This window comes from Hyalella azteca, unplaced genomic scaffold, assembly GCF_000764305.2.
Source record: "Hyalella azteca isolate HAZT.00-mixed unplaced genomic scaffold, Hazt_2.0.2 contig3704, whole genome shotgun sequence".
NCBI lineage: Eukaryota > Metazoa > Arthropoda > Malacostraca > Amphipoda > Hyalellidae > Hyalella > Hyalella azteca.
Window position 1 is genome coordinate 173,519 of NW_025933945.1, and position 14,987 is coordinate 188,505.

At 36.7% G+C, this 14,987-nt stretch overlaps 2 protein-coding genes across 2 annotated transcripts; one reads left to right on the plus strand and one right to left on the minus strand.

Moving 5' to 3' along the window:
- Positions 1–251: 251 nt before the first annotated feature.
- On the minus strand, positions 252–4,507 carry LOC108677518 (DNA polymerase beta). The gene is made up of 8 exons (XM_018165742.2): positions 4,351–4,507; positions 3,409–3,495; positions 2,845–3,044; positions 2,371–2,531; positions 2,006–2,128; positions 1,353–1,566; positions 991–1,107; positions 252–820 (listed from the first exon to the last, which is right to left on the minus strand). Exons 2-8 carry the CDS (start codon positions 3,488–3,490, stop codon positions 653–655), a joined length of 1,065 nt encoding a protein of 354 aa, XP_018021231.2. The 5' UTR covers positions 3,491–3,495; positions 4,351–4,507; the 3' UTR covers positions 252–652.
- Positions 4,508–4,550: 43 nt separating this feature from the next.
- Positions 4,551–8,383, plus strand: LOC108677519 (protein ZNRD2). Its single transcript, XM_018165745.2, has 4 exons — positions 4,551–4,569; positions 6,434–6,678; positions 6,863–6,956; positions 8,031–8,383. Exons 2-4 carry the CDS (start codon positions 6,453–6,455, stop codon positions 8,212–8,214), a joined length of 504 nt encoding a protein of 167 aa, XP_018021234.1. The 5' UTR covers positions 4,551–4,569; positions 6,434–6,452; the 3' UTR covers positions 8,215–8,383.
- The last annotated feature ends 6,604 nt before the right edge of the window (positions 8,384–14,987 follow it).

Sequence of the window (14,987 nt, forward strand, 5' to 3'; positions counted from 1 at the left end):
TTGTGTTGTACAGAATGCTTTATTTCTAAATTGGTAAAGTATTTCCATAAATTCGTTGATGTAGTTGCGCGACTTGCGAGTTTGATATTATTTCTCTTGAAAGTCTAAGCTATTCTGGAACTTACTTATAATATGTAGGTACGTTCGACGATACAATAATTCAGCCGTCCTTCATGATTGACTTGCTCTTCTCAGCTCACATGTTTCATTTTGTTTGATATCGGTATCATTTGTTAGAAAGGGTTCAAAACTTGCAGTTTTGAGTTAATTATACTTTTAAATCTAGATATCTGATAAGTAAATTTTATTAACCAAGCTTGTGTTTCTTGAATATTTCCCTAAGACTTGTAGCAATGAAAATATGTCTTTGGTATTAGGAAAATGGATTTAGCCTGGAGGTCTAATCTAGAACAAGGTACCTAGAAGGACAGTACCTCCGAACAAGTTAACTGTACCCGTTTCTGAATAGGCACTCGCAAATTATCGTTTAGAATGATGCTACCTAACATCTTGCATCGCTCATAGCCCTGGTATAGCGAACTGAAAAAACACGAAATATTTATGAGCATTCCCATGTCAAAATACCTGGAACTGGTAATTAATCGATAGTGCATGCATGCATCTCCATTCTCTTAAATCATGATTTAGGTATTTACATATTCCTCTCGTGAGGCTCCTTGTAATCCATGCCAATGTAGTCGAAGATGTCTCTCTCGCACGTTACAGGCAGTGGCTCTCCCGCCACGCCGGTGCTGCCCACGGGCCTGATGCTGTACTCGTTTAAGGTGAAGCCTGCGGACAGCGCTACTGATCGCATTTCCTGTGGGAACAAAATTGATGACTTCTGCGGGCAAAATTTTTTGTTCAAACGTGGTTTTCAGAGCAGTGATTTATGAGCATCAACTAAATGTACATCTTATTTTTCCGTGTAAGGTATTCAATTTATTTAGGTGGATATCGTTTCAACGTCGTATTGTGAATATTAGTAACCTTATTGAAGAGACCAGAGCCAGTAAAGTAGAGGACACCGCAGTGAAACTGATCAGGTGACAGCAGGCGTATGTCGAGACGGCGATGAGGAGTGTCATCACTCAGCCGACACACTCCCTTCGAACACAAGTTTATAACAAATATGTGTGGCAGTAAGAAAATTAAACAGCACGGTAATTTATGAATTCGTCCAAAATTTCATCTCCATAGGTGATAATTGAATGAATCTAATTAACGGCATCAAGTCCTAAACAATGAGAACAGAAGAAGCTCCCCCATTCTAAAGGCTGTTGACACCGTAAAAAATTAAAATAGAAATCGATTCAATTCGCAACGCACGATGTATCGAAATAATAACTCACCATGAATTTAGTGTCTCCAAGAGACAAAGTGTCCGTGACTATCTTGTCTTGTTCCAGCAGATTAACGATGCGCGATAACAAGTTCTTGTCCTCAAACTTTTTGCCATGCTTTTCCTTCGCAGTTTTAGGATCTTCCGTAGACGTTGCATTACCGTCTAATGATGATTTAACACAGAGCAGGACATCGATATCTCCACTGGTCTCCTTTCCTCTTCTAAAATAGTGAAAAATCTTTACAGTAAAGGAGTATGGTGAATAACATTTAAAAAAATTAAAAATCATTAACCCTCAAAGGAGAGTTACGAGTGACTTGTAACCAAATATTCTGGCTGTAGCTCATTTATATCGCGAGACTAAAACACTTCTATGTGTATTATTTCGACAAAAATTTGACTCCTGAGGATAATTTGAACCTGCTTTTAAATTATGTGAAAATAAAAGAAGAATGCACCAAGTACAACAGTAATGTTCCAAGCTCATGTCTTGCCAGTAAATGTTGCGTCTAAAATTTAAAGCAACAGAAAAAACTCCTTTCACGAAGCATTGTGAAATGACACGGTCTTTAATAACTAGTGCATCTTGCCAGTAACCTACAAGAGATTTCAAAGAAGAGAATAATCACGTACAAACAGATGACTATCCCGAAGGCCTACCTGTAACTGCCACAAATTGTGAGTGTGATAGGCTCCGGCAAGGCACTCAGGGAGCGACGCAGAGCCCCTTCCAGGGCCTCGATCTCAGCACGGGGGATGCTTTGTTCAAACTCTTCTAAATACCTGCGCATAATTCAGTGCTATGCCATACACTTGCAACAAGCTTTTTCTTCCGCCTTATTAGATTTTTATGTAGGTAGCATTTAAACGAGGACATATGCAGGTATTCATTTGAGATTAATCATCAGTTCAGTTAATCACTAATCAACCGAGTCATCAATTGGTTGTGGCGTAGAAACATTTTCCTGGCGTTGAAACATTCTTGTGAAGGCAGTACTTGACACAAGTTATAATCAAAAACTTACTTAAGGCCTATTCTCTGATGATGCGTCAGTTTCTCAGGATTCCCTCTAAGCTGCTCGATGGTAGTAATGCCTTCATCGTACAGCTGGCGTGCTTTGGTGGGACCAACCCCTGACACGCGGGCCAATTCTTTCAGTGCTGTCGATGTTTCGTCACCTCGAATCTGTTGATACGTAAAACATATTCTTAAAATGGACCTTTCAATTCCAATAGTTTTTAATTTCAGCTTGAAGACGCTAAAATCAATAAATTTAACAAATTAGAACAGACATTGATAATAATCAATTATGATAACTCCTGATTGCTCATTATTCTGTAACTACGATATTGAACCAAGCCATGCATGTATGTTCGTGGCTTATGTGACAAACAATTTTTTAAATAAAATCTACCTAAGTACTTCGAAAAAGAAAGTCTTAAAGAAATTAAAGCTTTTCTTGTAATTAAGTCAAAAAGCAGAAGCACAATTATTGTACCTTTTCCAGCTTTTCCAGCTTGCCTGTAGCTAGAAATTCGTCGATCTTCAGGGCTATTTTCTTGCCAATCCCTTTTAGTTTAGCAGCTTCTTCGCCACTCGCAATGCGCTTCGGGTGAGAAGCCAGCACGGAAGCGGCAGTTTTGTAAGCGTTACTTTTAAACACGTTGCGCCCAACTATGTTCTCGTACTCAGCCAGCTCTGCCACAGTGTTGGATAGTTGTCAGCACTATTAGAGTAGCAAAAGCTCACAAGCAATTTCAGTTAACTAAAAAAAATCGATGAAAAGTTATGAAGAATCAGTATCAGTCATCGGAAACTGTTACCGTTAAAAATGCTAAACGTAGTGTATTGCCAAAATAAAAAAAACGTAAGAAACGACGAGCGATATATTGCCAACATTCAGGCATAGTCATTCGAAATTTTCACAAATAATACCATCAAGTACTTGAAAATATATAATGACCAAAATAGTTCTGAGCGGTAAAAAAGTAATTGCAAATAGGCCTCCTCCGCATAACGTAGTCGAGAAAATCAATCCAACTTAGTTCGATCACATACGCACCCATCAAGAAACTGATTAAGTCTGAGTTCAAGTTGCCTTCGGTGTGAGGAAATTTTCTCGGTGAAGATCCGCTGCTGCTCATGATGTCTGTATTGTCGAGTACGTAGACATAAACGGCAGTTTATTATAGTAATAAGTGGGAATAGGAGAGAATTGTACTAACTGACTACTCATTTGCTCAGCTAAATTTTTAGAACACTAGAAATATAGAGAAATTTAATTATCAATCGAAAAGCTGATTTGCGCATGTATTTAAATTTTAAGGAGTATGCGTGTCGTGATACACAAGTAAAAATTTCAGTAAATATCACCATTCAGGACTCAGGAGTTGAGCATTCTTATATCGGTTCATTCTATAAAAAAAACTCAAATAATTAGCCCAATCAAGCTATGAAAAGCTGCTTACTTTTAAAAATGAAGAAAATTTTCTCACATTCCAACCATGAATAATTATTAAAAAAGCAGAAAATAATACAATGTTTGATAAAAGAAAATAGGATAACACAAGTTCTAGGATTAAGACTCAGATAACTTAGGTAAATAAGTTTTGCCTCTCTTCTTTTCGAGGCAAGAAACATTCTGTATATCTTGAACAGAACGCCATTATTCTGTAGTAATTATTTTTTTTCACAGAAAGATGAACACCTAATCGAGGTAAACTAAACTGATTTTAAAGTTACGATCATTTACAGAGCATTCATCGCATTATTACTTGTTTATTCTAATTAAGCTCTAGATTAATTTCAAGAGCACCTCAACGTGTTTCAACAAAAAAACTCAAGAATAATTCTTGTATCACTTCAGTTGGCAACACTGACTTTCTGTGAGGTTTCTCTGGAGGCGCCTTCATTGCATTTTTTCGGTTATGGCAAAGAATAATTAGCACGACTATCATAATTTTAGAAAATGCTTCATTACACGTCTACTTTTAATATCACTTACCTTCTTTCGGCACTTCTTGAAATTCGATACTATTTTTTATTCGAGTTTAAGGCAAACGTGACTGGCACCCACTACTAGGCTACCATCAGACAATGTTTTAATTCCTCTTGAGAAGAAAAATCTTGAAACTTTTATATCTGATTGGAAATTTTTCAAATAAACGATAAGTTTTCTCTTGAAATACTTAACAACTAAATTTATTTACTGCAAATTGAACCTGTAAGTTGATAGAAGATCAGAGAAAAAGACTTATTATATTTCTTACCTATTTATAATAGGTAACTACCTGCATCAAAACTAATAAATTTATGATCAAAACTGACTTGTTTCTTAAAATTTTGTGCTAGAAAACATTTATTATAGATAAAAGAGACTCAAAGAGAGTGAAGAGACTTACCTATTTTTAAACTTCCTATCAAAATATATATTCAACTTTTAAGTGTGCTTACCAAGTAACAATTTACCATGGAAACTCAAGAAGAAAACCAGGAAGCAAAATGTGAAGGGATTGAAAAATATCCTGAGGCGTTCATAAAAAAATCTAGATACAGACAAAAATTTTCAAGAAACTGGAACAAAGATGATACAATTTCCAAGTGGCTAAAACCAAGCAGTAAAGGAGAAGGCTATGGTTTCTGTGTTGTTTGTAATGTTCATCTCTCCATCAAGGGAGGCAAAAGTGATCTTCTGAAACATGCAGCAGGCAAAAAACATATAATAAGATTTCAGTATAGTCACCCAGAACATACTCAAAAGCTGGAGAGTTTAACAAACACTAACAGTAACACAGATAGTGTTCAAAATATTGCAAGGTAAAGATAAATAATATAATTGATCAGCTTAGCAAAATCTAAATTTAAATTCAGCATAATGTAGAATGTTCATCATGAATAATTGATAATCACTTTCTTTAGTTTCTTAACAAGTTAACCTACATCTAGCCTAAAATTGAATGTTCCTCAATCCTCACCCTCAGTGTCAGACTCCCAACGTCCCAAGATAGTTTGTAAATTCAATGCAGAAGCAAGAGTTAGCATAAATAGTCGGGCATTAATGAACCAAAAATTGCAAGGTCCATTTCCACTTTTCCAGGCCTTCCAATTCATTTAATATGTAACTTTGATTTTTGCTCACCCTAAATTCCACCAATCTATGGACCCGAATTTTAAATCAGTATACCTATATATAATCCCACATAAACTGCCCCCTAGTAAGATATATTAGGAATACTTACAAAATAATATAAATTATAGTATTATACCATACCTGAAATAGTATTAATAAAATTTGTACCTAAATTAATACCTATTGAAAAAGTTTAATGTTTTCTTATCATTCAAAATTTTTGATTTATCTATTCTGTTTAGACAAACAAACAGTTTCATGAAGAAAGCTGTGCTCTAAAATCTAAAATCACTTAGTAAACCTGAAGTTCAGGAGAAAATTGCCTTGAAAAAACTACCTACCTAGCTTATAAAGAATGAAATTTCAAGGTTTGATGTTAGGTTTGCGTTTGTGGAAACAAAAGCAGATATTAGCTGAAAATCATTTGTTTTTTGTTCATTTCATATTTTTTTGTATGAAAAATGATAGGAAAAATGTTACTAATAAGTTACTCTCTGGGCTGGTACAAATCTATTCTTGATAAACAATTTAATATAACTGCTATAATTAAATTAAACTAAACTGAATTCTAAGACTGTGAATGTTTTGTAATCTACTACTCTCCATTATATAGTTAAAAACTCATGGTTGAACTAGTGTAAGGTTGACTCATCAGAAACCAATTTTTGCGGATGTAGTGTGTTGTTTGCTTGATACGTCACTGATCTCAGTGACGTCACGGGCATTGACCAATCACCGAGATGCGATCAAACCAGTCAATCAATTCGTTGTGGGAATGACGGGTTTGTTTACGTTTCTCGATCTACGTGACGTTCAACCATGTTAAAAACTGATGATTGCACATGTGCTTTTATTCAACCGGATTTAAATTTTTATGGTACTTGCGCTTAAAAATGCTGTTAAGTGTAAAAAGTATAGGATATTCAGATTATTAACAGAAGAGGAATTATATTCTCAGATCACGACGCTCAGGAAGAATGGTTGCCCCTGGCACGTCTGATCAAGTAGATCCAACCACAGCAACGCGCAGCCTACCTGTCGATGCCTCGCGCTCGAATGCCGTTGCCAAGGAAATGGGTCAGCTGCTTCTTCAAGGCTACAAAATTGTGCTCAACGTTTGCGAATCATGTGATTGCATTTTGTTGGAAGATCAGCAAGGACTTGCATTCTGCGTTGGTTGTACGCTTGATAACGAGAAGTTTGGTGCGTACTCTTTATTTATATTGATTTTGCATATAAGCAGTATGAATTTAACAATTGCAGGAAAATTGCATGCTTGGAATTTATAGGATATGAATTAAAGATGCAGTTTTATTCCGATATATTGGCTGAATAATTTTCTCTAATTAATTTGCATATGGATTTTGTTAATATATCTCCTTCGTAGTTGCCAGTCCTAACCAGCCTACGCAGAGACAAGGATACTTCGCTCAACTAAAAGACGTAAAAGTTAACAAGCCTCTTGGATCAACGGACTTAAAGTACGTTTCAACTAATTCTCGGTAGGCAGAAATCTGATAATATACATTTTTAAAGTCATCATCTCAATTGAAATATTTTTCGAATTTTACAAATTTTTTTGGTAATTTGATCTTTTTCTATACAGTGATTCGATTTGATTAGTAACAATCAAGTAATTTTAGGAGTTGGGAAGTTGATCTAGTCGGATTTATCAATTAAATTACAAAATATCATCCTTCATGTGGTATCGAAGATTTTTGAACAGCTCCGACACTTTCGGGACGAATTGTTAGCGCTATTTTTTTCAAGCTAAACTTAGTAAAATCGAAACCAATCTTGACCAAATTAACAACAAAGCAGTTTATTGATAATACGAAATTACGAGAGTTGTCTTATTTCCTTTTTATCCCCTTAGTTTTTATTTAGCGCACTCAACGCTAAGGTTTTTACTTTTAGCAAACTTTCCTCGCATTCCTTTGACATATCGAAACTGATCCGGGTCTAATTAAGAACAAAGCTATTTTTCATCACAGGAGCACTAAAAGTTCGTTCCAAAAGTGTCGAAGGGTGATTTTTGTAATTTTTTTTTTCGAACAACATGTTTATTTTAGGGTTTTCATAGTGATGAGCAAAGGCTGTACCAAGCAGGCTGATAAGCAAAGGTGTTGGCCACCATGTGGTGGCCAAGACTCATACAAGATATTTAATAACGATTGCAATTCATCATTCGGATATTTATCATTAGAACAATTCACCGTAAATATCATCATTGCATTAAGTACATTTTGCAAACATGTAACATGTAGGTTAGGTTAGGTAATGTTAAATTGGTAAAGGATGAATTGATGAAATGTCCCAATGATGAAATGCTAAAATGATGAAATGTCTCGTATGATGCGATGTCAAAGAACCGTATTATATGATAAAGAAAACCTCGTGCTGATAAAATGTATGCTATATGAAAAATATGTCGCGTTGTGCCAACATTTTTAATATATTGTGACTGCTATGAACGCCACTGTCATGCCTGAATACGACTGAGAACTACTGCATTTTATGTTAATGGCAAACTGTTAAAAAAATTCACATTCCAGAGTAATGGTGCACGGAGTCGATCTCTCGGAAGAACTGCATGAAGCAATTGCTGCTCTCAAGAATAAACTTCGCCTCCTGAGTCAACGGCTATATTCTATTGATGACCATTTAGAATTATCAGAGTGTTTAAAATCAATGTCATCCATTGCCATAGTGATAGAAAGATATAGACAAATAATGTAGTAGGTGATTAATGTGTTCATTGAGGTATAAAATGTGATCATTACGGTCTTAGCGCCAGAAAAATTTGCCTCACATACTGATACAGCCGTTAACCAATTAACAAGTGAATTCTTTTCTATTGTTACATGGAATGTCATTATTAATGAATCTAACACAAAATATGCCAGCTGCTGAATCATTATTTTTCCTTTCTTACATATTTATCGAAAAAAATTCTGAACATTGTTTTGACTTTTTCCACATTTTTATTACGGATCGATTTCAAGCTCAGTCAATGAGCCACGACGGTCTACCTTTTAAAAGTAAAAGAAAAGGTTTATAACAGCACATCAGATCATTTCACATAGAACAAAGATTTTTTGGCGTAATAATAAATAAAACAGAAACTACTACGTCCAGAATGCACGCAGAAAAGAGCAAATAAATAAACCGGTATAAACTCAAGAAACTTCATTTTAGTAAAAGCTTGAGACGCAAAGGTACTATTTGTTTTCCAATATAGAGAATTTCAAATTATTTCCTACATTAGAACGCAATGCGAGACGAAATACGGAGAGGATCGGGCGTGAATGATGAATCCAACAACAGCTTTGATGATTATTTTCTATTTAGTCGGAAGTGCTCAGTTAACACTCAGCAATCAGCAGGTAATAGAATTGGAATTATCATAATGAATAATAGAATTTCTAGTTTGGCTTTGTGTTGGGATCAATGCAGGGTTACTGACAAAAGATCTTCCCCCAGACGATTAAATTAAAGACGCCATTTAGGGTATATGATTCTGAAATGCAAAAGACGCTGAAGTGGCGAACGACTAATCCATGCAAAGCCGCGGCAGAACGAATTCCGCGGCCTGGGCCTATACTTTCAAAGAAAGTTAAGAGATCGTAAGTTCATCAGCCAATCATTGACGGCCTTTCAAGCAAAATCCACCAATCATAGACAAGAATATAATTAAAAATTAATTTTTTTAATATTTAATAATAAAATTAGAAATTCATTGTACAGGTGTAACACCGGAGACGCTGGATTCTTTAGAAGTGTTGTTTGTAAAAAGTACTTTTGTAATGCATATTTTTTGGATTTCTTTCGTTGGTTCCATCTCTGTGCTCCAAAGAACTGGGACAACATTTGAAGATCGGTTTCTTAGTTTAGGTCACGCTGTCAAGAAAATCCATTATTTTTAAGTTAACTTAACTAACTAGGAACAGAATCCCGGAATTAGCTCCAACAACAAGAGGATACATAATTATCAGGCATTTCTCTAAAAGTTATTCCCATAGTCCATAACTTATCATCCGGTCAGTGATACCTTCGGAACATCAACACGGTCAATAAATTAGCCGCACAAGTTTATAGTCGTATTCAAAGAAGTCGCAATCGATTGGTACCTTGCTAGCACAATATATATTACGCTTCTCAATGCCAAATCGATCGTTATTAAGAAACATGAATTATAAGTAGAACCCTAAATTATTCAATTATGGAACTCTCGTGAAGAAGTTCATATTTTTTAAATAGAGTAAACTTGAGATTGGCTAATATCCTTTGTATATTCGAGCTCTCCGCTAATTTGCAGAAGTGCATAAAATCTAAAACAACCTTCGGCAAAGTTGGCCATAGTTGTACAATGTGCTCTGCAATTTTGGACAAGTAAATTTTGCTAGGTGGTTTAACTGTTACTGTTCCCGAATCCATTTCCAGAAACTTTCATAACAAGGATTACCCTGAATACTGTGAAAATTGCTTGGGTTTATAACTAATTTGACGAGAGCTAAAATTGCTTCAGAGTCTGAAACAATTATTTTCAATAATATGTATTAAATATCCTCCATTTCATCTCTGCGAACAGCTGAATTATATTATAATGGAGTTTTTTTTTCATATTTCATCACTTTGCACTTACTGTTGTCAGTGAATATGGAGATACGACAGCTGACAAAACCCAATAGTGGTGGTAATTTTGTTTCAAATGCTATGGAACAGGTAACTAAAGTTGATAAAATATGAAAGAATGTGGTTCATATTTTATAGGGCAGGGTGGCCCAATGGTTACACTTCAGAGTACCAGGATTGGCGCAGAAAGATGCGGGTTCGATCCTAGCCCTGTGCGCCAGTTTCTGGTCAGAATCGGCAAGGAGACCGGGCGGTTAACTATATAGTAGTCAGAATGCAGCGAAGTCTGAGAGCGAGTTTGTCGCGACCATCGCGTGAACTACTGGCTCTGCTCGAAGCTCGGCCAGTCGCTACCCTCGAGCTTGTACTCTTTGTAATATGATATCCTAGACAGACCCTTTTTCGCGGCAACTGGACGCTTTCAGGTGGCCGAGGAATGCCAGCTGTCGGCTATAACTAATTGGGCTAGGCCGACCACTGGCCACGTGTTATTCCTCGCCCCTCGTTGGGTTCGCCTTCACCATGTCGCCCGTCGTGAACTGACAGTCCAGTAATTTACGGCGTCTCTATCCCCTCGTACCTTCCACAACGCCTCCATTTGAGCAGTTAGTATGCGGGATTTTCAATCCGCGTATCAGCAGGCTCGTTACTATTTTTTTATAGGCTCGTTAATATTTTTTGGTAGAAAATATCTACAACAAAGAGGCTGATCAAGGAATGCCGAGTATACCATTCAATTGAGGATAAAAATTACAACCCGCTTATACCTCGAAAAAGTGTAAAAGTCGCAGACTTGATGAACAATTATATTCAAGGTTTCTCGAAATTTCTTTCCATTACAACTCTTTTAATAATTTTAATTTTAATACAAAGTTTACATATTTTTTGTTCCTGTTCACCGTTTCTAAATAAATAGCTAAGTAAACATGGAAAAATCCATATCGCCATCTCATTTGCGAGTGGATAAATGTACATCCTAATTTGTTAAGAAACTTATAGGGAAGAGCAGAGATTCGGGCTCGCCAAGCTCCCGCGTATCCACGTTAGCCGCGTTGCTACGCCGCCATCTTTGTATCACACTGGCGCCTCAGCTTACTCTCTCGTTCCTATACATTTGAACGTTTTGGTAGCAATGGAGAAAGAAAGAACAAAGCAGAAAGGATTAGGCTGTTGTCAAAAACTCCTTCCTTCAGTGAGAGACCGATATTCAAGAAAACTGTTCGACATTAACGATGTTGATGCCAACGAAGTGCCGGCAAAGCCGTGATGTGCAAATTTTGCAAGCCTACCTCCCGTTTAACACGGTGATTTACTAAACTATTTGGTGTTTGGTGGTCAGCCAATACACCTTGCAAGAATTCAAGGCATACAAGACGCTTGAAGCTTACACACAATTTGTGGATGGATGGGTACAGGCGATGGAGAAACGAAACTTCAGTGAATCAAGAAAGGCGATGTACTTCAGTACTTGGTAGAGTTATTGGTAGTACAACTGGACGAAGATAATGATGCGGATGAATGGAACTTTATAAGAATGGAAAATGAAATTCCTTTTCACCTTTTTGAAGAGGAAAAATATAGAATTTTATCAATGCTTACCAGGTAACCAGGGTTAGGACGGCTCATAGTAATACCGATCCCGATATTGGACGCGCTCATGAACTGACCAACAACACACCAATTCACCAGAAACCTCGACGTTTTGCAAAACCAATTTAAATTGAAATTGAAAGGCAAAGTAGAGAACTCGAAACATTTGATGTTATAGATCAAAGCGAATCATTTTGATCTTCCAACAAACCAGCCAAATGCAACAACACTATCGTCGCTGCAGGATAATGGATCATGACAATGTTATCTGATCTGTAAATATTATTACGTTTTATTCTTACTAATGTAGCTTATCTAAAGGCAAGTAACAGATTTTGCTCCTGGAAAATGTATAGTATCGTATATTGGTATATAATATATATTCACGGCAGGTAAACTGATATGCGATACGTATATCAGTACGAGCCATTAACTGATACGATATACACGGCATTCACGGCTAGTAAACTGAATAAACGCATTCCATTGTAAAGTTTTCTGTTTATATGGCCGTGAGAATGACTGGTACATCCTACAACGGTGCAGTAGCGTCCCATCTCCAAGCANCGTCATCTTTCTGGAACCATCTTTCTCGAACTTTAAAATGCCTTGCTGTCCCGCTCCGAGGCGTTGAGCCGGCGGATGCCATGGTACGACCAGCTAAAGTGAAGTTTAACTCCTGAACACCTATAAATGCTCCCAACAAAAGGCCGACATGATGGCGACATCTACTGCCAAATTTCGTTACAAAGATTTTAAGATGCCTCCATGTGTGGTTAGTACCCCTGGGTTCGTGGTTAGTGCCCTGTGCCCTCAGGTCACCAGGTGAGACCGTGAGTGGTTAGGGGAGTGGGGCTCTCTGCCCTGGAGTGGGGCTCTCTTCCCTGGAGTGGGGCCCTCTGCCCCGGCGTGGGGCTCTCCACACCAGTGTGGTCTCCACTTTGGTGGCCCCATTCTGTAGTCATTCAGGCTTTCAGCCTTCGAGAAACATTGGACAACTCTTTAGAACACCTAAATTCCTAGCTGAAAAATAATGTTCCTTAAATTTTTTATAAACTGTCCTGTCATGGGGCCACATTGAACTAGTCTTCAGAGGCTCCCATAAACTGTGATTAAAGAAGAGGAAGAAGTCAATGCCGATAACCTCGCTAACAGCACTTGAATAACCGGCTTTCAATAATCAATAAAAACTATTTTTTATAAACAAACTGAACTACATGTCTACGTCTTTCTAGCGCGATCAAAACAGTTTTTAGCATATTTTCTCATTTATGGAAAAAAATGCATTATTGTGCTTGCCATGTCCGTCCGTCTGTCTGTCCGTCCATAGGATAGTGCTGAAAACTGCTGATGCTGAAGATATGTTAATGGAGAAAATTTTCTGTTGCGTTCCGGCTTTGAGTTAATTTTTAAGTAGGTAGCTAGGTACTGATGTACTGTCCTATAAGTAGACTAGTAACTGTAGTTGTAGTGAGTATATTGGATATCAGCATTATCATAATTCATACATAAGAATTTAAGAAATTGATTCAAATATGGAGTACCTAGCCTAAATGAGGGAATTAAAAATGAGACGATTCTAAAAAAAATCTGGTTTGTTAATGTTATCATCATAGTAACAACTAACAAACCAGACATGGTAATAGGCTACCTACCATGCTCCATGATCTCAATTTCTACCATGGCCAAAAAATGTAGTAGTTTTGGAAAATTTTTGATGTTAAATCACTTAAATGTGCTTTTAAGTGCCAAAATTTTAAAATTTATAAAGATGTTTTGTAGTGCCAAGTGTCAATTGCTTAAGGAAAAGTGTTATATTTTATAAAAAAAAAATTCATTTCACATTTTATGACATTGATTTCATATTGATTCTGCAGGCAGCAGGAATGGAATTTCCCTACCTAATAGGCGATAGCTTAATACTGAGGTCTCTGAACTCAGACTCAGTCTGAACTGAAGTAACAAATTTTCAAGACATCTGCCAATACTAGGGTAAACGCGGTATATTCCGACATCGTGGGTAATTCTGACACCTCGTCTTTTTTCCTTTATATTAAGCTTTTTCTTAGTTCCATGCATTCGTTGATGGTTGAAATAGTGACGTCATACTTTTGCGCGCAATACTATTGCCAAAACACTAGGTCTGGGCCATCTGGTGGGAAAATGTTGAGATCCAAAGAGAGACAGTGCACGTCAGTGAGAACATCAAAAAATGTGTTAACGTTGATGGTTGACCTTGCTCTACCAAATAGTGATAAACTGTTTGTGTAGAAAGAATATTATGGTTTGAGACTTTTAAATATGTCTGTCAATATATTAGGAATCCTTTAAGTATACTTGTATTTGCTGATTTCAAGTGGTAAAAAAATTAATAGATGATTAGGTTAAGAGACGGTTTTAGACACATAAAAACTAATTCTGACACAGCTTGGAATTAGACACACACAGCTCATTCCAAGCTTTTTGGTAGGTTTGCATTCTAAAGGCTTTTAAATAAATATGGCAACATTTTGTGACGTTTCATTGTTGCTGGCGCGTAGTGCGGTGTTTTGAGAGTGACGTAAAGCAAACAGAACTTGAGTTGTGTGTACGGTGTATTTTTTATAGCCATTCATTTTTTGCTACGTCCTTAAAGTGTTAAAGTGTCGGAATATACCGCATTTATCCTACAGGCTACTGCTATTAGTAATTACCATTGATGCCACTAATCTTGCCAGCAGCCCCTGAGTCACCAGCCAGTCATAGTGGCAAACCAGTGATTTTTTAGAAGCAGTTCATTTTTAATTTTCTCATTTACTCAAGACTTAAAAATATATCTTATGTATGATGATGCTGGTATTGGTATCCATGATACCTTACTGGTCTACTTATAGGACTTAAAATTGAACTTGAAGGAGAGTCTAAAAAACATTCTGCTTTGCCACTATGATCCAGCCTTCAATAGAAATGATCTATTTATAAACAAAACTAAACTACATTTTTCTAGCACAATCAAAACAGCTTCATAGTCATGTGGTTATCAAGCTATAAAAATCATAGTTCTGACTAATGACCATGACCACTATTATATGGTTTTCAGGTTTTCAGTGGCAGGCAGCAAAAGTATGAGCAGTTTTTGCGGTGTGGCAACTTATGTTGCACTGACAATACATAGAACCTTGGCACCGTGTCACCTGATTGTTTGCTCATGTTAACTATTAAATGTATGGAGGTAATTCATTTTGGGTGAAGCTTGCAGTTCAAAAAATGGCAAGAAGGCCATAGTTATGGTTTGGAAGGGTAAGTGT

Bases quoted from the DNA above. Each gene is read 5' to 3' on its own strand.
- LOC108677518 (XM_018165742.2), bottom strand. From the start codon at position 3,490: ATGAGCAGCAGCGGATCTTCACCGAGAAAATTTCCTCACACCGAAGGC. The intron at 2,129-2,370 runs GTAAGTTTTTGA...AATTATGCGCAG, and splicing joins CATCAGAGAATAGGCCTTAA to GTATTTAGAAGAGTTTGAAC. The intron at 1,108-1,352 runs GTGAGTTATTAT...TTGTGTTCGAAG, and splicing joins TTGGAGACACTAAATTCATG to GGAGTGTGTCGGCTGAGTGA.
- LOC108677519 (XM_018165745.2), top strand. From the start codon at position 6,453: ATGGTTGCCCCTGGCACGTCTGATCAAGTAGATCCAACCACAGCAACG. The intron at 6,679-6,862 runs GTGCGTACTCTT...TCTCCTTCGTAG, and splicing joins GCTTGATAACGAGAAGTTTG to TTGCCAGTCCTAACCAGCCT. The intron at 6,957-8,030 runs GTACGTTTCAAC...TTCACATTCCAG, and splicing joins CTTGGATCAACGGACTTAAA to AGTAATGGTGCACGGAGTCG.